The sequence below is a fragment of the Dendropsophus ebraccatus genome, chromosome 1 (assembly GCF_027789765.1).
Source record: "Dendropsophus ebraccatus isolate aDenEbr1 chromosome 1, aDenEbr1.pat, whole genome shotgun sequence".
Lineage (NCBI taxonomy): Eukaryota > Metazoa > Chordata > Amphibia > Anura > Hylidae > Dendropsophus > Dendropsophus ebraccatus.
Window position 1 is genome coordinate 78,215,436 of NC_091454.1, and position 22,796 is coordinate 78,238,231.

The 22,796-nt window shown below is 36.5% G+C and overlaps 1 protein-coding gene across 1 annotated transcript in view; it reads left to right on the forward strand.

The window, feature by feature from the left end:
- Window positions 1-22,796, forward strand: part of LOC138783023 (dynein axonemal heavy chain 3-like) — an 877,176-nt gene that overhangs the window by 379,397 nt on the left and 474,983 nt on the right. Inside the window, exons 25-27 of the mRNA XM_069957145.1 lie at window positions 3,263-3,415; window positions 8,596-8,737; window positions 21,478-21,676. Of these exons, the coding sequence (XP_069813246.1) occupies window positions 3,263-3,415; window positions 8,596-8,737; window positions 21,478-21,676 (494 nt within the window). The remainder of the gene's footprint in view (window positions 1-3,262; window positions 3,416-8,595; window positions 8,738-21,477; window positions 21,677-22,796) is intronic.

The following is a 22,796-nucleotide window of genomic DNA, read 5'->3' on the forward strand; positions in this document are numbered from 1 at the left end:
TATAAAGGTGTACTACAAATCCCAAACTTACAGGAAACAGATGATGAGATTCTCTCGAGTATCGTGAGATGCTCATCCAAGTAACGAGTACCATCTAGTACCCTAATACTCGATTGAGTACCAAGCTTGGACAAGCATGCTCGCTCATCACTATAAATAAATCAATAAAACAGGCACAGCGTGCAACAAAATCAGATAGACCTAAAAATTACTGATGTAATACAGTGCGTATTGGTTATTTACCTGATCTAGATTACCTTGTTTCTCACTGTAATTTTTAGGTCTATTTGATTTTGTTGCACGCTGTGCCTGTGGTATTGATTTATTATCACATCCTTATTATCATTTTGTGGTCATGGTAGCAATATTATTTGCATGCGACCCCCTGTAGGTCACATACCCATTGATGATTATTCTTATCTTATCTTATTCTATGTGATTTTGAATAAAATATGTTCTGTGATTTTTCATATATATTGTGTGGAGTGCACTCTTTATATATGTTTAGCCTTTTTTCTTTTCTTGGTTTATTATAGATGATACACAGAGACACACAGTTACGCATGGATGTGCCTAATTTTTTGAGATTCCTGTGCCTCTTTAAAATTTTAACTAGAGTAAGTGCCGTATTACATGGCCTAATCACTATAGTAAACAAGTACCAAACTGCTGGATCTGGGCTCGTTTATTTAGCTTGATTATCGTGCAGCAAGGGCTGACCAGACATTGTTAGCAAGGTTCCTGCAGCTCTTGTTTTAAAAGTGTAAAATAAAAGTTCACACATTACCTCTCCATGCTCCCAGAGTCCTCTTTGCTTCTCCACTCTGAAACATTTACATCTATCTTTGAAGTGACAGGCTGCTCAGCCAATCACTAGCCGCGGAAATCCTGTCCTGGCCAGTGATGGGCTGAGCAGCCTGTTACTTCAGAGACTGGCTCTAAAGCTGCATCGGCAGATTTAATGTAAGAACTTATTATTTTCTCTACGCAGTTATTTATGCAATCACCCACCAGGGCAGTGCAGGAGTAATAGTTAGGGCCAAGTGGGTTCTTAATGTCCACTGGAATGGCTGGAGTGGATTCTGTGGCCCTGGGAGTGAATGAGCATGTTTAGAACAAACCCTTTTTAAAATTATTTGGAGTAATTTATCAAAACTGTTCTAAATGGAAAGTGGTCTATATTATGCCTTTTGCCTGTAAAGCACTTTTTTTCCTGCATCAAATTTATCAAAATAGTGCACCTTTCATATAAATTTGAACTGGACGAGTGGCTGCACTATTTCATCCATTAACCCCTTAAAGGCAGAGCCAATTTCGATTTTTGCACTTCCATTTCTTTCCTCCTTGTGTATATAAGGCCATAGCAATTGCATTTTCTCACCTAGAAACCCACATGAGCCCTTATTTTTTGCGCCACTAATTGTAATTTGCAATGACAGGCTGAATTTTTTCATAAAGTACACTACAAAACCAGATAAAAAATAAAAGTGTGGTGAAATTGAAAAAAACAAAAACAAAAAAACACATTCTGTTTATTTGGGGGGTATTTGTTTTTACGCCATTCATGCTGAGGTAAAACTGACTTGTTAGGTATGTTCCTCAAGTCGTTACAATTACAACGATATGTAACATGTATAACTTTTCTTTTATTTGATGGCTTGTAAAAAATTCCAACCTTTGTTAACAAATATATGTTCCTTAAAATCGCTCGATTTCCATGCTTATAGCGCTTTTATCCTTTGGTCTACGGGACTGTGTGAGGTGTCATTTTTTGCGCCATGATGTGTTCTTTCTAGAAATACCTTGTTTGCACATATGCGGCTTTTTAAATCACTTTTTAATACAATTTTTCTGCATTTGATTCAACCAAAAATGCACAATTTTCCACTTTGGGATTTTTTAATCTTACGCCATTTACTGTGCGAGATCAGGAATAAAATAAATTAATAATTATGCAAGCGGCGATACTAAACATGTTTATTTTTTATTTTTTTTTATAACACGGAAAAAGGGGGGTGATTCAAACTTTTATGAGGGGAGGGGGCTTTTTATTAATAACAACACTTTATTTATACATTTTACACATATACTTGAAGCCCCTTGGGGGACCTCTAGTATAAGCACACTGATCTCTCATTGATAGTTATACAGCATAGATCAATGAGATAAGCACTCCATTGCTTCCGGCTGCTGCAGCCGGAAGCAATCGAGTGCTGAGCCGGGATTAGCGCCATTACGGCGCAGACCCCCGCCCGAGCAGGATGTGTGGATCGTTTCTCCGGGACAACGTCCCTGGGGGGCGATCCACCCCACTAGACACCAGGGATGAGGTTGCATAAAGGATTCCGATGCAGCTGTTAACTTTGGGGGTTAAGGGGTTAAAATGGAGCATTTTGTTTATTTTTATTTATGATTTCCATGGGTATATAAGTGTGGCCAAAACTAGAGTGGATTTTAGCCCTTTTGAGCCTTTGTGTCATTTTAAGAAAGTTGTATTTGTAAAATTACATTTGACGATGAAAATGTACGTACGTCTCTTCAGCTGTACTTAATGCTTGCATCAGGGCTGGTCCAGTCAGCTGCTTAACCCAGTCTCTGATCTGGGATAAAAAGCAGACAGCTCCTCACTTCACTGCTGGCTATTAGTTCACACTAGTCCCAGCTCCCCTGCTCCTTTCCCAGCATTCCCTGTCCTCATACCCTTGCTATTGCTCTGCTCGTGTTCTGACCTCTTGCTTGACCTCCGACTTTCCGCTCTCTTTCTGATTTTGTACCGCGTTGTCCATTTGGTTTTGATTTGGCTAGCTGACTCTCCTCCATTTTGTTTGTCTGTCTATGTTCTGTGTGTTTACCTACTCAGCGTAGGGACCCACTCCGTGGTTGTCCCCGGCCATTTAGGGCCATGCGTGGCAAGTAGGCAGGGACATTGGTTGGGGCAAGTTCAGGGCACACTGTCTTGTCCGTGTCTCCCTAGCCTGACATGAGGGCTGTAAACTTTAGAAGTTTACAAATTGTTTCACAGTGAAGCAACTGAGTAAAATGTAAAACTTTTCTACAACAAAAAGCATACAGAAAACAGTAATACATTTCCCCCATTGTGGCTGATGGCACATGGGGGGCCCTTGGTGGTATGGTGCAGATGTAAGACATGGAGACAAGGAGCTGCATTGCAAATGGGGAACTTTATTAAACAATAAATTATTATACAGATGCAAAGATATTTTGTATTAATTTTTGTTTCAGCTAGTATTTTTCTTTCTAGGTTGAGAGGATAATGAAACTTTCCCTGCATGAAGTTATGAATCACTCTATTAAAGCATACACTCATTCATCAAGGAAGGAATGGGTTCTTCAATGGCCTGGGCAAGTTGTCTTAGCATCTAGTATGGTGCACTGGACCACAGAGGTCTCAAAGGTAATTTGTCTGTATTTTTGGGTTATTAGTAGAGATGAGCGAACCTCGAGCATGCTCGAGTCCATCCGAACCCGAACTTTCGGCATTTGATTAGTGGTGGCTGCTGAAGTTGGATAAAGCCATAAGGCTATGTGGAAAACATGGATATAGTCATTGGCTGTATCCATGTTTTCCAATTAACCTTAGAGCTTTATTCTAGTTCAGTAGCCACTGCTAATCAAATGCCGAAAGTTCGGGTTCGGATGGACTCGAACCCGAACCCGGTTCGCTCATCTCTAGTTATTATTGATGTTTGAATGTCTTTTGTACATTTTTTTCTAGTATTCTATATTTTGTAACCCCTTGACAGCATTCACTGTAAAAATATGTTGCAGATAACAGTGGTTTAGTGTAATCTGCTATATACAGTATGTATAGCGAAGTGATGGTGTGTTATCAGGAGCTCTCACTATATTTGTGTCCCAGGGCTAATAGCCTACCTGTTAGTTTTAAACTATGTTCCACTTCATAATAATAATGGCGGAAGGTGGCCGTTCCGTTAAATAGATCATGATCATTATTAGCTGCCATCTATTTAACAAGATGGAAACTTTCCAAACAAACATTATTTGTATGGTAAAAAATGAAAATAAATAAATAAAATTGCCATTTATAGTACCATGCTTGAATTCTTTGAACTCTTTAGAACATCTTTTTTTAATCACAAATAATTGTAAAGGCAGGCAGGATGCATTGATAGATGTTTTGTTTTATGTAACTGCGACAATGAAACTAAGTAAAAAGCCTACATTTAAGGATTAGGAGGTGTATACTTTTCTCTGTATAGTAAATGTCCCTTAAAAGGAATCCGTCAGCTCCCGGGCACTACCTAAGGTGGTGACAGTGTGCTGTAGCTGGCAGTCCCCCAGTAAGCATGGTGCCTTTTTGGTAATTTTCCGAATTATGTACAATCTTATGTCTCCTACTGTCACAGAGCAGTTGTTCGTGCCACACTTGTCATGCATCCTCCTCCCTCTGTAGGCAGGTTATCTCTGAAAGAATCTTTCCTCTGTAATGTGTTGGAGCTGTGGTCTAGGGGTAACTCAGTTGTCTAGAGACCTGACAGCAGGTCATTCTCTGGTTCAAATCCCCTGATGGAAATTAAATCGATGTCTTTTTTTTCCTCATTATTGTATCATTTTTAAGGCTATGTTCACACACACAGTATTTTTGCTCAGTATTTTTGCTCAGTATTTTTGCTCAGAAGTGGATTGAAAACACTGAACGGCTATGTTCACACACTGTTGAAATTGAGTAGATGGCTGTCATTTAATGGCAAATAATTACTGTTTTTTTAAAAACAACGTCCGATATTTGCCATTAAATGACGGCCATCTACTCAATTCCAACAGTGTGAGAACATAGCCTTTCTGTGCTCTCAATACACTCCTGGTTTTGGTTGCAAAATACTGGCCAAAATACTGAGCAAAAATACTGTGTGAACATAGCCTTAAAAATGATACAATAATGAGAAAAAAAAGACATCTATTTAATTTCCATCAGGGGATTACAACAAGAGAATGAACTGCTTTCAGGTCTCCAGACAGGTGAGTTACCCCTAGACCACAGCTCCAACATGTTAGGGAGGAAGGATTCTTTCAGAGATAACCTGCCTACAGAGGACTGATCTGCAATCTGACAGCTGAGCCAGCAGGAGGCCAGGCAGCATTGATTATTCATGAAGAGGGAGGAGGATGCATGACAAGTGTGGCACGAACAACTGCTCTGTGACAGTAGGAGACATAAGATTGCACATAATCCGTTGCACGGAAAATTACCAAAAGGGCACCATGATTACCGGGGGACCGCCAGCTACAGCACACTGTCAGCACCTCAGGTAATGCCCGGGAGCTGATGGATTCCCTTTAAAATAGCACCAGTAAAAATTATAGCTTTCACTGCAAAGAGCAAGCCCTCACAAAATTGATTTAAGAAAAAGGGGGAAAAAAGGGTATGGCTCTTTATATATAGTCATAGTTCTCTTATACAGAAATAGTAAAACATTAAGTATACGTTTGGCTATTATTAGACTCAAAATTAGCATGCTATTTATACTACACAGTAAACATTAAAAATTAAACAAACAAAAAAAAAACATTGTGGGATTGCTCTTTTTTAATCATCCCTTCCCTAGGAGATTGAAATTATGCCATCAAAAATACACCTCATCCCCCCCCCCCCCTTAAAGCTCCCATATATTGATCTTAATAGAAAATTGAAAAGGTATGGCTCTCGAAGTGCTGTAATGGCTGAATTCATCTCCATGGAATCACTGGGACTGTGTAATTCCCTTTTTTTGTATATGCATGAGATCTTAAAGACTGAAATAAAAAACTATTTTCAGTGCAGTTTTTTTTCTAAAGGGGTATTCCAGTACAAGGAAATTGTTTTTATTTAGAACTATCACTCTAAGACTTAAAGGGACTCACATTCCTTTGCTATAAGCTACAAATGAAGGAGTCATCAACATGCTCAGTTTGTAGCCTTACAGTGGTGAAATACAAAGCAGTAGAAAGCTACAAATTACAGATTTTTGAATCAGTATCCTTTATCCTACTTACACGGGACTTTGGAGTTTTGAGGAGGGTGGGTCCATTTAAAAGTTACTAATATAGTGTTATCACTAATTGTACTTGCTTCAGCATGTTTTTGCTTGATTTACTACTAAAAAGAGTTGAAAATTAAAGAACTATAAAAGTGGTATTGTCTCATCGGCTAATCAAGTCTTTCCTCTCTCCTATGACAATATACACATATACATTGCATATCTTTATTGGTGAAAAAATTAGGTGTGTTTACAACACTATGGGGGATATTTACTAACAAATCTAAAAACACGATTTTGTCAAAGATGTTTTGGCATAATTTCCAATCTAATTTGTTTAGTCAAATTTATGTAAATTGTCTAATAGCATAGTAAATGTGTCTTGAAAATAATGGTCTTTTAATTAGTTTAATTAATTCACCTGGTTCGGAGCAGACGTAGCGATGTGCCAATATATGTGACTTTTTAAAAAATTTAGCAGTTAATAAATTTACCAAAAAAAAGAATTCTGGCGCACTTTCGATCTAATTAACAACAAAAATCCAATTCAAAAAGTCGCATCTAATTTGGATAGTCCTGTCTAAAAAAGCTTCATAAATTCATATTAGATTTATTTTGAGCGCAAACTAGATATATTAGACTAAAAACAGACGCAATTAGTTTGATAAATGTCCCCCTATGTCTTTTGCTAAAAAATGCCATAGGCAGCGGAGCAAATTCAGCAGTTTTGTAGACTTGCTGTATGATAATCTTGTGTGTAGAGAAATGTTCTTGGAAGGAGTGCTGGGGAAGGAGACTGAGCAGAGTGGGAGGGCTAGGGAAACAATGCACTCTGGGAATTGTAGTGCAGAGAAACTGCTCAGTCAGGAATAATGATTTTGGAGGAGTTCCATAAAACAAATAGATTTTTGGTTGTTTCAGAGCTAGAGCAGACAGGTAGGCAATGCTTAATGCTTCTGTGGTGCTTAACCTGATGTCAGAATATCCCTTTAAATGCCTAAAGAGAATATGTCACTAGGTTTATGCCACCTTAAATGAGAGTAGCATAAACCAGTGACAAAAATGCTGAATAGAACAATGGATTACTTACTGCATCTTGTTCAACCGCTCTCCTAATATGCAGGAGAATGGGATTCGTGACGCACCACTCCACCTGCACTCCAGCTGCTGATTGACAGTTGACTGCCTATACACAACATGGATAGATAACTGCAAATCAGCAGCTTGTTTGTCGAGTTTTCTGGTGCTCATGAATATCCAGGACTATTGAGCACATGCACCTAATGGAGAGGACTACTTATTGTCCAAGATTTTCAGGAGGATCTCTGCAAATAAGCTGCACAGAATAATGTAAGTGATACATCATTCTGTTCAGCTATTCTATCACTAGTTTATGCTACTCTTAAATAGGGCAGCATAAACCTACTGACAGAGTCTTTTTAATATGTTGAAAATATAACTTCTATAACAAAACAAAAAATATATTTAAAAAACAAAGTTCAATGTGAAATGATTATAATAAAGTTTTTTTTTACTTTTAGCTTGACCTGGTCAAGTTGTTTTATCCAGTAATCCAATACACATGTACTGAACCATGAACATTCATAGCATTGGTTGTCAATTAACATACAACTCAACATATCTTAAATACAATTTCTTATAACCTTTGACAAAAAATGTTATTAAAGAATAAAAGTTAAAGGTTTTATACGGTGTATCTCTGTAAGTGCAGTTATGCACATCAAAATTCTTTTGGCTGTTAACCTCTAGAAAGGTTATTCAATAGGCTTTTACCCAAGAGGGAGTGCATTGTTACAGTATGTTGAGAATAGTAAAAAAGTAAGTACTTTAAATTCCGGCCCAGGGCACACGCTAGCTCTTTAGCTTATACCTATGAAGAAAATGTTTTATTTATTTTATGTGTCTGTTTATCAATTTTATAAGCTCATCTAATAAATCATTCAATAGTAATATACAAATAGGCTGAATAAAATTCTAGTTTACTATTTCTAATCTGCAATGTACACCAGTAGTTATTCTTACAGCCAGATATTTGAGAATATTTACAAATAGGGGAAACTGCTTACATGCTTACAGCATGATAATTTAATGCATGTAGCTAATGTAACCATGAAAACAGATTGGTGTAGAGTTTAGGTTATGTATAAAACAGAATTTATTGAATGGCAAGGGTTATTATTTCAGGCCTCAAAATTTTGCTAGTCATAATGTCTCACAGAGTAGGACCCTAAAGACCAAAGGAATCAATAGCTGCCTCTGCTGAATGTTTTTTTTTTTTACTATACTATACTATATTATGGGCCAATTGTGGCACAAAAAAGCAAAAGCTCATATGGTGATATCAGTGGAGAAATAATTCCTGGACTGTTGCTGGAATGGGGCACATTATAATAGTTACCTCTATAAATCATGGTCCAAGATTGTCAGCTGCCTATAGATGACAATTCTTCATTCTCAGAATTCACAATATTTTTTATACATTCTGAAAAATAAACAAATTATATTCATGTGGCACTACTCACTAGCTCCTATTTTTACTTTCATTTATTTTTCTATTGCTTCTTTATCTTTTCAGGCTTTAGAAGACAACAAAGGTCTGCAAATTATTCTACAAAAATGTAGTGACCAAATTGAAGATATTGTTAATCTTGTGAGAGGAAGGTTAACAAAAATGGAACGTATTACTCTTGGTGCTTTGATTACCATAGACGTTCATGGTATGTTCTCTTTTTCTGATTGAAATAGTAAAGCACATTTAGGTTTTTTAGACTAAACTTATTAAGTTCATCATTTTACCATACATTTCAATGATGCTTTTTATGACATCATTCTGATGCATCCTAAGTAATTCAATAAAGAAAAAAAACAGACATGCCTGCACATCCCTATGCTAAACACTTATGGTCTGTTTCTCAGCACAATCAGAAGTTAGCTACATTTTGCTAAATGGCTGAAGTGCTGAGGGGCGAACACCATGCAACAACAACAGTGCCTGAGGAAGTTGTGATGGAGTGGTCCAGCAACATGTCAGAACTAGCCCTCCCCCCCCACCCCACGGACATTGCACTGCGGCAATAATGGCTGTCGCATGGCACCACACCAAAATGAGGCAGATGGAGAAGTTAACTTTTTGCTCAGAGGACTGAAGGAACTAGACATCAACACTATATACAGACTTGCTGATTAGAAACACTCCAAAGTAGAAGGAGTGCTGGACCATGTACGGCATTTGGGTGTGTGGCCATTAGTGTTGAGCCAATGCTTGAGGGCTAATCAAGTAACAAGCCCTATTGAAATCAATGGGAGACTCGAAAATTTAACCAGGTGCCCCCTGCTTGGCAAAGCAGAGAGTGCCTGTTTAACCTTTTACATATTTTTGCTCATATTTTTATGTATATCATACCTTAAAGGGATGTTTAAATGAAATATGCAAAATTTAGAAAGAAAACAATGTAATAGTTTTTTTTTTGCAAGACACATTAGAACTGTGGCGGTGTTAATATGTGGTGTAGAAACCTATTACATTTTTTTATTCAATTTTTTTATATTTCATTTAATCATCCCTTCAAGAGATGAAAAATGTGAACAAAAAGGTAATTGGTAGCCATACTTATCTCCACGCTTCTCCCAATGCCCCCTGGTGCCAGTGGTCTCCTGCTCACTGACAGCCTGCTTAGCCAATCACTGCACTCTCCTGCAGCCAGTGATCTGATGAAGTGGTGTATGGGCTTATGCACTTTGATCAAATTGTAACTAACTCCTGAAGTTAGTATTAATAGTGCTGAGATGCAAATGATCAGAGTGAGGCATGTGCAGTGATAATTAATTTTTATGGAATTATTTTTCCCAATACCTCCTGTCTACAATATAGGAAAAATGTTCTCCAATCGATGCATCATTTAGAGTCTTACAGAATCTTGCAACTATACTTGACATATATAATTTTATGTGACCTACCAAGTTACAGTGTTAAAAATACGGGGTGATTAATTTTGTTACATTTAGTCAAACCATTTATTTCCATAAATTTTAGAAACTGTTATAACTACATTTGTACATTTTCTAGATTTTGCACTTTTACAAATATATGAGTTTTACACTTTCTTTGCACAGTTAAAAGCAGTCAGGGGCTCTAGTGGCTGAAGAGTAAAAAGCACATATTAGTGTTGCTGAAGATTGTTACATGCTCACAGCTTTTAATGCAATAATCTGCACAGATAGCTGTTGACAAGTTGTATTTGCTACGTCTTTATAGTTATTGATCTTTTGACTTTTAATAACACATATCATTTACAGTATAAAGGACTTTACCATTATGAAAGTACCATACAGAATACACAAGTGTGCTTAAATGAATGATGTACCCTGACTCTAACTTAGTAGAATTGAAACTTAACTTTAATTAGACCATTAAAGCATCAGCAGGGAGGTCACATTTAATTGGCACAGAGGAGGATGTCAACCAGATCTGTCTCTTTGATTACCCGCTCACTGAGCACACAACATTCTCTGATCTTTCCTCACCAATCTAGGCTTCCCTACTAGCAAGTCTAATGGTTGAGGCAATGTCCTCAAAGGCATAATGATAATTCTGTTTTTCTTAAACTACGGTTTCCTAAATCAGATAATTTGTAAAGATTTTATATTTTTACACACGAGATCGGGCATCACCCATCCTGTTTATGGATAGAATAGATAGATTATTCTAAATATTTTTTTTCTGCTCAGTAGATCTAACATTAGTGAAGTGCAAAATGTGTTCGTAGAAATAAAAAAAAAAGTGGTAATACAGTGAAAGAAACATTGCTTTTAAATCAACTGATCAACTGGTCAGAAAGTTATACAGATCTGTAATTTACGTCTATCAAAACATTTCATGCCTTCAAGTGCTTATCAACTATTGTATACTGTATAAAGTAGTGTGTTATTTCCTGTCTGAAATAGTGCTACTTGCTGCTACCTCTGTCCAATACAGGAACTTTCCAGAGCAGTAGTAAATCCCCATAGAAAACCTCATCTGCCTCGGACAGTTCCTGTCACAAACAATGGGTGGCAGCAGAGAGCACCCTGTCAGACAGGAAAGAATAAGCCACTTTCTGCAGGATATACAGCAGTTGATAAGTACTGAAGGCTTACGTTTTTTTTTTTTTTAAACAGAAGTCATGTACAAATCTTTTTACCTTTCTGATACCAATTGATGTGAAAAAAAATTTTCTCCAGAATTCCCCTGTTCCTGGGGAAAAATAGTAGATGACACATAAGTTAGTTTTTAGGGGAGAATTAAATCTTTGTGAAGGAATGGACATAGGTTATGTTCACACTATGTGCATAGCAATAGACGCTGTTAAACTGCAAGCCGCTGGGCTGCATTTAGCATGTTCCTGCAGCTGATACCTCTGCATCGGCTGCAGGAACTTTTTAACAATGAATTGCAGGCATCATCGGGTGTGCTTGCAAATAAATTACCATTCACGTCAATGCAAAGTTCAACTGCCACACTTTACATTGTGTAAGCAGTTAATTTTTCTGGACGTTTCGGAAATAATAGGCAGGTATATTATTTCAACAGTTAACATAATGCTGTGTGAACACAGTGGGCGCCATTCCATTGCAATCAGTGTCCGTTCTTTACTGAAATATTACACAGTGTGAACATAGCCATACAATACAGGTCACAAGCAAGCTTCTGAAGCAAAATTAAATCTTTTTTGCATCATAAGGCGTAATATTTTAGTAAAGATTGGGTGCTGATTGCAATGAAACCAGCATCCATTCTTTACTGCAGGGGCGGCATTGAAGTCAATGCAATGTCACCCACTGTGTTCACACAGCTTTATGTTAATGCCCATTCTTTAGAACCAGCATTAAAATAATCTACCTGCCTTTTATTTCCGGAGGCTGTTCAGTAAACAGCGTCAGGAAGTAATAGCTGTTAAAACAATGTAAAGTCGTCTGGCGTCCGCACATTACATTGAAGTGAATGATTTTTATATTTGTGGACACACCGAATGGTGCCCACAAGTCAATGTTAAAAAAAAAGTTCCTGCAGCCAATACAGAGGTACTGGCTGCAAGAACGTCCTGAATGCAGCCCAGCGGTTGGGAGTTTAACAGCGTTCGTTGTATAGCTCTTAAACATAGTGTGAAGATAGACTAATAAGCAAAAAGCAATAATAAATAATAACAACAAATAAGAAATACTTTAAAAAATGTCTGCATCTGTATTGCCAATGGCTACATACTTCACAGGATAAGAAAGAAGTGTGTGAACCCCATGTTTATACTGAACTGAGAACTATGTTCAATATTGGACAGATACTACTTGGGGCAAAACTTTGGAAAAGGCTTTATTTATTTAAAAGTTCAAAAGAATATACCTGCTAATAACTGCAAATGTACCCGTAACATACAGTAGTGTGTCTAGTGACTTGTTATAAACTCATCTAAATCTGATTTAATGTTTTTTTCCCCGTTATATACAAAGCATTTTTTTTTTGGGGGGGGGGGGGGGGAAATGCATCTAGGTGTCATTACCTGGAAAAGAAATTAGCTTAAATTTCACAGCTAATGTTGGATAGATCATTTTGTCATCTCCTTAATGATGATCATCTGTCACTTCTAAATCTGTGGAGATAAATATGGGTTACTGTGCTCAGTGTTTAATTAATGATAGTGTCAGGAATTCTGTGGGGTATTTAAAGTATTTTAATGGTTTTCTGATTTTGTATTTGTTAAGGTTACATATTTTATCTATGTTATACAACTCACAATTACGTATTTAATGTCTTAAAATGTCAAAACCAAAATTACTGTTTTCCTTGTTATTTTTTCATTGCTTTTTGATAATAGTCTACATACAGTAACTATGATTATACTTTTTTAACTTATTTTATTGACGTCTTTTAATAGAAGCAAAGGGTAAATACATTATACAACAAATGTGAAAATTTCTAGAGGAAGGGAAAGGGAGGAATGATTAAGACTATCTTGGAAGTAGAAGAATGAGGATAATATGACTAGGTTAAAGTGAAATGGCAAAGGAATGGAAAAGGAAGGGAAATGGAAAACAGTTTAGCCAAGAGCACATTAATAAGAGGCACAACAACAATAATAACAATAGTTGTGTTCACATTTTAGGGATAGAAAAATAGTGTACCAAGCTAATTCCATATATTCCATATAAGCAGTGAGCATAATATACATTATATTACAGTCCATCTCAATCGGTAAAGTAAACTAGCCTAGAGACACGTTTCCTGTTATGCACCAAGTACTGTAGCATGTATCAATGGTGTGTTTCTTAGACGCTATTAAAGATTCCATTTGGTGGTTGAATTGCGCTGCAGCAATAATATCGGGGAGCATTGGTATGGTAATTTTCTCTTAATTTTTTTCTTTGTCATCTCCTTGCAATATTATTTCTAGTTACTAACAGGACATGAACTACTATTGTACAGTCTGGGACAGAAAGCTCATCAAGCTCAAGCGATAGTAACTCTACACAAGGACTCCAGTTAGTGAAAGGAAACAACAGTATAGATTCCAAAAGTTTCCTTGAACTTTTCCAAAAGGAGGTTAATACTATGCACTCCCACCACACATGCTACTAAGTAGTGATGAGTGAATAGTGAAATATTTGAATATTTGATATTTGGATGAATATCTCCCGAATATTCGAATATTTGATCCCATTAAAGTCTATGGGAACAAGTATTCGATTATTGAAAAACATCTATTCGACCACTTGGAGGTAAAAAACGGAAGCTGGGGGATATGAACGCTTATTGAATATGTGGCGAACTATTCAATAATATTCAATAGATCGAATACCTTACTTTTCAATCGAATATCTATTCGATCGAACAGTATTCGTTCATCACTACTACAAAGTGAATTTTAGAGTTTTTATTACAGTACTTTGAGTATCTATTCTTCCACAATGGGGAGAGACTTCTTTTTTAATTTTGCCCACTGGGATTTTAAACAAGTTAATAAAATGCAAGTATGTTTTAGTCTTAGAGAGGGTGGGTTGAGGCATGTTGGAATCCCTGACTAAATTATATTGGCACTCATTTGTTACAGTAGAGGAGAGTATTCATTGATGGCTATAGAGACCTTTTAAAATCTCCTGCTATTACCAAAGAGCCCTATTTCACTTTAATTTTGGACAAAAAGGCATTTCAGAAAACACAATTGCTTTTCTTTGAGGGCATGTAATGTGTAAAGAATATTTAACAGACATAAAACTGCAAGAAAGGGCCCTCTATAAACGTGTTTTGGATAGAGACGGCCACCACGTCTTTTATTTTAATGGATTCTCTGCATTTTTTTTGCGTAATGTAGTTTCTTAGATTGCTCAACTGGTGAAAGGGACTAAATGAATAATTACTGTATATGTGTACAATACTGTGGAAAAAAGAACTATAGTAAAGTCACAAAGAACTAGGTAGACATATCATATGTGAACCCATGCTGCAGGTAAAGGGGCGCATTAAAACCTTTGTGAAAGAGGTGCTTTATAATGAGTTATTGGACAGCAAGGCACCCATAGGTTATGTTCAAACAAAATCTTTTTTTTGGCCATATTTCGTCTGTCCTTTTGGACGGCTGTCATTTTAAAGCAAAATAAAAGAAGTATTATGCAACTCTATGGAAAGCTTCAAGAATCCTGGAAAGCATGGATCCAGCTTCAGGCTCACATGCTGGGTTCACATGCTGTAAGACCGAACGGCCGCTGTCTGGGAAGTTTATCCTAGCTGGTAATGCAGTACCAAATGGATAAACTTCATTCCTTTTTAATTGGGATGCGGGCGCATTTGGGTGTGCCCGTATACCAATTAACCATAGCCGACAATTTAAAGTACAGCCAGAGTCGCACTTTAAATTGTCTGCTCTGTCAGTCTTGACTGACATGTCAGTTTTTTCTGCAGCTATTTTGAATCCCGCCGGAGTGTATACACTCTGGCTGGGATTCAATAGACTTTAACACGATTTGACAATTAATTAAATAAGGACCATGGTTGCAAAACATAGCCATAAGCTGTATTCATGTTTTCCTGGAAGCCCTAGGGCTGTATCCAACTTCTTCTGGCAGCTTTTCTGGTTCACACAAACTTAAACATTCGGCACATTTAAGCATCACTACTTCTGACCAATGACAATCTAAAAAATCTCCATTTGTTAAATGGTTAAACCTCCCAGAGTTAACCTCAAAGTTTAGTTCTGCCGTAAAAATGCCATGATTTTTTGCACTTTTTCATACAAAATGTGCCTGTCCAATCTGTGTGATTTTATGTCCTCCTGTTTCTACACAATTTTATTTTATTTTCATCTATGCTACCTGTCAATTTGAGACTGCATTTCCCTTTTCATTTTCCAAATGAATTCCTTTATGCTTGTCATTTGTGTCAGCACACCCAGGCATTTTCAAAGCTGAAATCTTTATTTTATTCTACTGGACTAAACCTGCTTGGTGTCTTCAAAGCATGATTCTATACAAAAGAATCATTAATTGACCAAATGTCAAAACAGCTTTATCTGTAAACTGGATTTACAAATTTGCGGATATGTTTATTTTGTCTTTATATCTGGTTACTAACAGCTTGATGAGAATATATCAGTTTATAGTAAAAAAAAATGTATGTCATGATTGGAGTGTACCGACATGCAAAAAAAAAAAAAAAAAAAAAGAATGATAATGGTACTTCATTTTAAGAAATTGTCTCTCTTGACCTCCTAGCTTAAAAATGCAGAGACAAGCTCCTAAGGTGACTATTTCACTGATCATATTTCTTATAATAAAGAAGACTTTAGGAGACTTTTTTCTCTTTTTTTAACCTCTTGTATTTTAAGTTGTTTTTTTTTAACTTTTTACAATATTGTTTTGGCTGTGTCGTCTATGTACTCGTAAACACATTTTATCCTTTTAATCTTTAGTCAAAATAAGATCCCTTATAAATTTAATTGTTCCTCTTTGTATGTATTCTAACTCCAGGGCGCTCTTTTTCATGAACCAGTGCTCAGAACTTAACCACATATTACAGATGAGGCTGCACTAAAGTGGTAATATTATGTCTCTTCATAACAGTATCCTGCTAGCCTTTGAAGCAGCTGACTGACATTGCATACTGTTATTTAATCAATGATCTACAATGCACCCAGATCCATCTCAGCAGCTCACTCTCCCAACTTTTGTCCCCTTTATAGATGGCGAATAAAGATTTTTAGTGCTTAAATGCATAACCTAACATATATCTATATTGAAACTAATTTGCCAAATTGATGACTATACACTTAAAGGGTTTGTGTCACAAAGACAATAGGTGTGAAATTAAACGTGTCAAAATGTACTGCTTGAGATATATAAGCTTCCTATTGCACCATGTTTTATTTTGATAACCTGTTGCCCATGGTTATAACCCATCTTTGGGCATCCACTAAGGTGAGTCAATCATGCACTTATGCTCAACTGCAGTCTTCTGATCGATACCATTTATACTAGCAGTTGGTCTTTATTACACATGCAAGCAAAGATGGATTATGAGAAAGTATCTGCCCTGTTACATGGCAACAGTAGAGTTGCAGTTTTGAGAGAAAACCAGGAAGTGATCAGTTTCATGAAGCAAAAGAACAGTACAAAGGTGTAAATGATTTTACTTCAAAATACAACATTTTGGCCACAACCACACAATGTCTCTTTTTGGTAATTTTTGGTAATTTAAAACATAAGGAATGTTAATTGCCCACTAAATGGCAGTGGTCCCAAAAAATGGCCGCCAAATGGCAAAAAAAAAAAAAAAAAAAAAGACGTTGTTGGTCATGCTGATTAATTTTACAAATTGTGCTTTGTTTAAGATTCTGTTTACACGTGGAGCTGTTTTTGCCTGATTTTCCAACTATTTTGCGAGTTGGTATTATACCAATTGCTTATTTACAGTAAAATAGTACCATTCTTGCTGGGATTTTTTGCAAAATTGCTGCAAAAATGGCATTATTTTACCACAAATGCACAATTCATGTGACAATAGTGGGAAAATTATGACAAAAATGCAATAAAAACACCATATGTGAACACAGCCTTAAACAATATACAAATAAAACTATTATTATTATTATTAACTCTCCTATGAGCTTTCCCCCTGATTATTTGCCTTGTCTTTGGCCTTGCTTTTGCTTTCTGATTTGGGACATGATATTCTATCCTGGTTTGACCCTTGCTTGTTAAACTTTGTGTATCTTGTTTGTACCCATCTTGGCCTATGTCCATTTATTCCCTGTTTTTTTCTGCATGTAGTTTAGTGTAGGGGCCGTAACCCAGCTGAGGCCCACCATTTAGGGTGGATTATCAAAGTAGGTAGGGACAGGGATTGTGGGTTAGAGCAAAGCCCCACTATCTCTATCTATCCATGACATCTGTATTGCCCATAGAGACCAGTGGAGTGTGAATGCTTACTGAGCTGTTACTTGTATTCGTTTTTGACATTTTGTTTTAGAAATGTTTTGTCACTAAGTTTAAATTAAACATTAAAGTATTACCTGTAGAATAACTCTGCAACCAAAGATCACTACATTGAATAAAAGCTGTAAAGAAGCAATAATCAACGCAACAAACACATGAACACTAAACAGATTTTGAGATCAAATTTGCCCAGCAATGACACTAATGTTTAAAATTACAATTTTAAATTATACCTGCTAAAGGGCTGTTACCCTTCTAATACAACTTCCATTTTTCAATGAACATCCTGCATTTGAAATATTGTCAATAAATGATTGTATTGAATAGTATTTTATGTAATATCGGGATCTAGTACTCTAGATAGTTACCCTTGGTATTCATTGTTGAACTATTTTCTAGCGTCTGAAGATCAGTGCCCTTTCAACATTCATAGAAAGCCATACAACAGGAATTTGTACAATGAAGGTTCACAGAAGGTTAAGAGAAGAATATATGAGCTGCTGCAGTGGTGTTTATATCGAATAGCAACAGCAGAGCCAGCGAAATTGCTCTCTTTTTCAATGAATAAGAAAGAAGATTGAGGATTGAAAATCCATTTAATTTGTTAGCACAAAAGTTAAGCTTGCCTCCAGACAGTTATAACTTTTTTTTAGTACACCCTTTTAACTTTCCTTTGATAGCAACAATTCAGTCAAGTTGTCCATTTATTTCAGTTTTTCTTAAAATATATATCTACAGAACAATGGCAATTTTACACTTTCTCCTTGACTCGTGGCATTATTATTACACTCCTGTCAAGCGAGGTTCACACGCACTTCACTCTGTGAGTGCTTGTTTATTTTTCACAAGATAAATTCAGGATGTACGTGTTTAACGGCACATTGACTTGGCTGTAACGTAATCTAGATATTTCAATGTCAATACTTTGTAGCTTGCCTTCTATTAAACAGATTTAGTGAATGGTATTTCAGCCCCTGTTGGAATGTAACATGATGGGTTATTTGTTGGGTGTGATGGTTTAGTAGTTGTAATTAACTAAGTACAACATAAGAAATGGGCTGGTTTTCTTGTTGGCTATGGTTATATTACTGTTCTACAGAACATTTTTGTTTTCTAGCAAAATAATAGAGGTAATGATAATGGAGTGTTACGTAGCAAGACTATTTCCTTGTGCTTTGCATGCACCTGATTAAAATATAATTACCTACTGTAAAACTTTTTTTTTTATTATCATTCATTCTCTATTTTGCCACTGTGTTACACTTTTCTGCCAAATGAAAAAAAAAAAAAGTTTAAATGATTGTATCATCTAGACAACCATGTAAATTAAAAGCACTGCTTTAGACACTGGCTCTGGCTACACAGTAAACTTGTGTTATCCTCTGCATGGAAGGTTTTTAGGTTTACATAGTGTAAATTTAAATGAACTGGTGACTGTGTAATGCAAAGTAAGGCTTAGGGCACCACAGTGGTAATTACTTCACTCAAAACCCAAAGCAGTGGATCCCCTCCCTCAACCCCCCCCCCCCCCCCGTATTTCTATATGCCTTACTAGGGAATATTATTTCAATAATACAGCTTTAAAGGAGAACTTTGGGTTGGGGTGATTTATGGCAGTGCTAGGGAGGGGGAGAATGAAAGAATTAACATGCCCCTACCTCCCCCGCTCCAGGGCTGGTACCGGTATCCTTCCGCTCTGGTCCTCCGGTCCCAGCCACTTCTGGGTCTCAGTGGGCAGAATGTAGACCTGGCACATCACGTTACAGGTTCCCACTCAAATCCAGAAGCGGACAGGACCGGGGGATCAGAGCTGCAGGATACCAGCACCAGCGTTGAAGCTGGGGAGGTTAGAGCATGTTACTTTTTCCATCCTCCCCCTTCCCAGCACATAGTTCTGTATGGGATAGCTGTAATTAAGTTACACAACATTTTTTTGCCAAGATTCTGCATAACTTGTAGTCCTATGTTTTTAGCTCTGTACTATTAAAAAACAACACCAACACCAACAACACCATTACAGTCATCAATGTTTTGGCCTCACATTTCCCAAGCCAGGTCTGCATTATCTTTGTCCTTGAGTAATGTTTAAGTTTTAAGTCAAGTTTTTCATCATATTTTAGAAATTAACATAACCATTACAATTAAAAAACGATTATTTTAAACAAGTGATATTTTATATTTTGGAACTGATATCAAACACTATGGGGGAGATTTATCAAACATGGTGTAAAGTGAAACTGGCTTAGTTGCTCCTAGCAACCAATCAGATTCCACCTCTCATCCCTTACAGACTCTTTGGAAAATGAAAGGTGGAATCTGGTTTGCTGCTAGGGGCAACTGAGCCAGTTTCACTTTACACTATGTTTGATAAATCTCCCCCTATATATATCTGACTATCTATTTGTTCCCTTCTACTGGCCATTTATAGGCTTCTTTTAACTACAGCTTCTTGAATAGATGTGGGGAATTGGATGTTTTTAGTTCTTTAAGTGTTTTTAAGGTTTAAACTTTTTATCCTGTTTTATACTGAGTTTACATTTCTTTCATAAGTTGCAAGTGATTATTCATAATGAGCATCAGGCTCCTTTGATATAGAATATTCAGAGATAACACAGACTGCTTTTCATTTTAATAGTGACTGTAAAAATTAAACACCTCATTAATCAACCAGATTCCTATTAAATATCACAGAATACCAGCACAATAAACAGATATCTGAGCAAAATCAGATTTGGATAAAGTTCTTTGATTTAATATCTTTGTAACATAACTTTCAGGCTTAAATCCAAGTACACACAAATTAACAAAGCAAATATCATTAGACATTAAATATTGGCTCCAGAAATGATTGGCTTTCTCTGCCATCAAATGGTAAAAACAAAAGACACATTTCTGCTTGTCTTTTCAAGTCTAGTCCTATTTCCTTTTGAATGTTTAGAGCCTGTATGTCTGTGGACATGCACAGTGGTCATTACCTTACAAAGAATGGGCATTACAGTAACCTGCTGTATGCATTACTAGAGTATTTTAACTTCTAACATTACTCTTGATAGCACCTTTTTGTTTAATAGATGATATTCCTGTTATTATTAAACATTATACAACTTAGTGTTTTAATTACATTTTACAACTTTAGTTGTGGGCTTACTGATGGGTGTTCTGTCCTTCTGCAGAGATTTCTGGTTTTACATTGCATTCATATCCCAAGTCTAAAATGGGAGTTAAATACTGACCTTAACAGAAAGCTGCCTTTAAAAAGAGGTGTTACAGAGCTGCTCTGCATATCCTTTCTTCTCTTATCTTAAAGGGGTTATCCAGAGAGCAGGTCCTACTTCTTCTGCTATCCGGCACTTAAAGGAGAAGTCCGGCAAAATTTTTTATTTAAGAATTGTATTGCGCCCCAAAAGTTATACAAATCACCAATATACACTTATTACGGGAGATGCACTTAAAGTGCTCATTTCCCTGCACTTAATGCTGCATCAAGGCTTCACTTCCTGAATAAAATGGTAGTCACGTCTTGACATCACCATTTTATCCAGGAAGTGAAGCCTTGATGCAGTAGCAACTGCAGGGAAAAAGCACTTTATAAGCATTTCCCATAATAAGTGTATGTTGGTGATTTGTATAACTTTTGGGGGGGTAATAAAATACTTTAATAGAAATTTTTGCCGGACTTCTACTTTAACTTTCTCCCTCTTACCACCTCTGCTGATAACTTTCACAGCCAAGAGAGGAAGCATGTTGTGGGCAGTGATCAACAAGACTGCTTTTGGCATGAGATGGGAATACCCTGTAAATGCATAGGAAACCAGGTACTTATACGATGCTAGTCCCAAACACATTTTATGTGGTAGTTTGTGTCTCTTCACTTTTTACTGTATTCCTAATGTATCCAATATCAAGCTAAATTTGAATAGCATTTCTAACATCGAAAGTTGGTTGATTCAACATATGGTCTTGTATGATGTAGTATAAAATAACTTTTTTTTTCTTAAAGCTCGTGATGTTGTTTCCAGTTTAAACAAGCAAAGAATTTCTAACATCTCAGATTTTAGCTGGATTGCACAAATGAGATATTACTGGGAAGATGGCAATGTAGTGGTCAGAATGGTCACCACCAGTGTTCCCTATGGATATGAATATTTGGGAAACTCAGGCAGACTTGTCTTGACACCACTCACTGATCGGTGTTTCAGGTAAATATTGTTATATTCTTGTTACATAGGGTACATCCTCCTAACTTAATTTGGTCATAAAAGTCCAGGACATAAAAGGGTGCCTGTTCGGACCTTGGCACAGTGCTTGGCTTGTGTTATACAACCTAAACTGATGTCTTAGTCATTATTTAGTATTTGAATTCTATGTTTCAGTTGCAACAGTCTGAATACCCGAATGCGCCTGCATCCCAAAAAAAGAAATAAAGTTCATTTGGCTGGAACAGCCAGTGTCATACATAGTGTGAACCTGGCCATAGTCTATGTTCCCAGTACGGGATTGCATTGCAAAATATTCTGTTTATAAACTTTATTTGCAGCCATCATTATGAAAAGAGCCCCACCATTTGCCGTCAAATGACAAGCCTTACCAGTAGTGGGAACATAGCCTAAAGATGCACAATTACTAGTTTTTGCATCTGCTGACTTTAATTCACTTCTAAGACCTGACAGAATGTAACCTTACAAAAGATTTAATTTATTTTTTCCTCTTATTCATTTAAAGGTTAATACCGTAACCTAGACATTTACCTTTGTATTTTTATTTTCATGTTTACTAGTCTTTTTGTATGCAGCGTATACAATGCACATGGTATTCTGTTTTTCTTTATTTAGTATCAACATTTAGTGTGTGGCCTAACATAACGTTGGTTTCTTTGTATCTTAGCAACCTGAGAAGAAACTTTAATGTTTAATATAAATACCTTCCTTCCAAGTAACACATTTAGCTAGTACAAAGTGAGCATAATGATTCACCATAGGAACTTTAGAAAAATGCCCTCCTGCCAGATAACATTTCTTTTAATGGCTTTTGGTGTCTTAGTGGTGTCTTACTGAAATAATGTCATGCTGCCATTTCTAGACAACAATTAATGTAGCTATGTTCATGCAGACAGCAAGTTTGCTTGTGATTTGTTTGTTTCTGGCAGAGCTAATACATTTAAAGTAGCTTCAAAATTACAAAACAAGAGTGATTCAAATACCACCTGTCGTTTATGGTCGAACAGCCATTTATTTACCACATTTTCTTTAACACAGCACATGCTGACCTTTGCGTAAACAGGAATAAAAATGTTTTCATGTCTTCACAGTATAAACTAGG